Raw genomic sequence first — 976 nt, forward strand, 5'->3', positions numbered from 1 at the left:
GGTTTATGTACCAATAATACGGGAATATTTTTCATCTAGCTTTGACTTATAATTATTTTGCATTTTACTAAGATTTACCTTTAACCTTCTTTATCCTTCTTTTGTGTCAATTGTTTCAAGAATTCCATGTATGAATTCTTTTTTGGAATCTAAATTAATTGTTCTCGAATTTTTTGAATTGAAGAAACATTTCAAAATAAAAAGGTTTTAAACTTTTAAAATGGAAAACAATGATCAGAAAAATTAATCATTAGAAAGAGACAAATTAATTGCTTACTATCAAAATATAAAAAATGATTAAAAATTTTTTTTACATTTATATCATTATTTTATATATACTTCTTAAATATTACACATATTACAATTACTTATGTTATATGTTCCACATTATCGAAATATTGTATTATTGAAACTATATGCATGAACGTAAGTTATTGTTTATGTTTATTAGAAATATATATTTTTCATTGCAGAATTTCGTGGTGCGACAATCAAGCCAAAGCGATACAATGGCTCTCTCAGTGAGATTACCTGCCGGGAAGGGACCTTACATTGAGCATTACTTGATTCAGGCCAACAAGGGCAAACTGAGCTTGGAAACGAGTGAGAACAGGTTCGACAATATTCCCTCGCTGATTGCTCATTATTCACAATGCTGGTAAGTACCTTCTTTTTTCTTTCTTTACTTATATATGGATTTCTGTCTCAGATATGATAGACTATCATCTTTTTTATCCTTATGTTCTAATCTTTGCAAAACTTATATATGTAGGAAGCGAATATTCTAGACGGCATCGCGACGCGATATTGTAACGAAGCGAGAAAAGAAAAGCGAGCGAAAAGACGAACTTCTTTTGTCACCGAGTGCTCGGACCGAGATACGAGCGCGACTCACGGGAGTTCAGTTCGGTTGACGACAGGCGAGTCGAACGGACGCGACGTGTTCTTGTATCACTTTTTATAATATATATCTTCT

General features: G+C 32.2%; 1 protein-coding gene across 1 annotated transcript; it reads left to right on the forward strand.

The window, feature by feature from the left end:
* The first annotated feature begins 303 nt into the window (after window positions 1–303).
* Window positions 304–956, forward strand: LOC105452274 (protein sprint-like). Its single transcript, XM_011693245.1, has 2 exons — window positions 304–658; window positions 773–956. The coding sequence occupies exons 1-2, from the start codon at window positions 417–419 to the stop codon at window positions 786–788; spliced, it is 258 nt and encodes an 85-aa protein (XP_011691547.1). The 5' UTR covers window positions 304–416; the 3' UTR covers window positions 789–956.
* The last annotated feature ends 20 nt before the right edge of the window (window positions 957–976 follow it).

The sequence above is a fragment of the Wasmannia auropunctata genome, unplaced genomic scaffold (assembly GCF_000956235.1).
Source record: "Wasmannia auropunctata unplaced genomic scaffold, wasmannia.A_1.0 LD336035.1, whole genome shotgun sequence".
Taxonomy (NCBI): domain Eukaryota; kingdom Metazoa; phylum Arthropoda; class Insecta; order Hymenoptera; family Formicidae; genus Wasmannia; species Wasmannia auropunctata.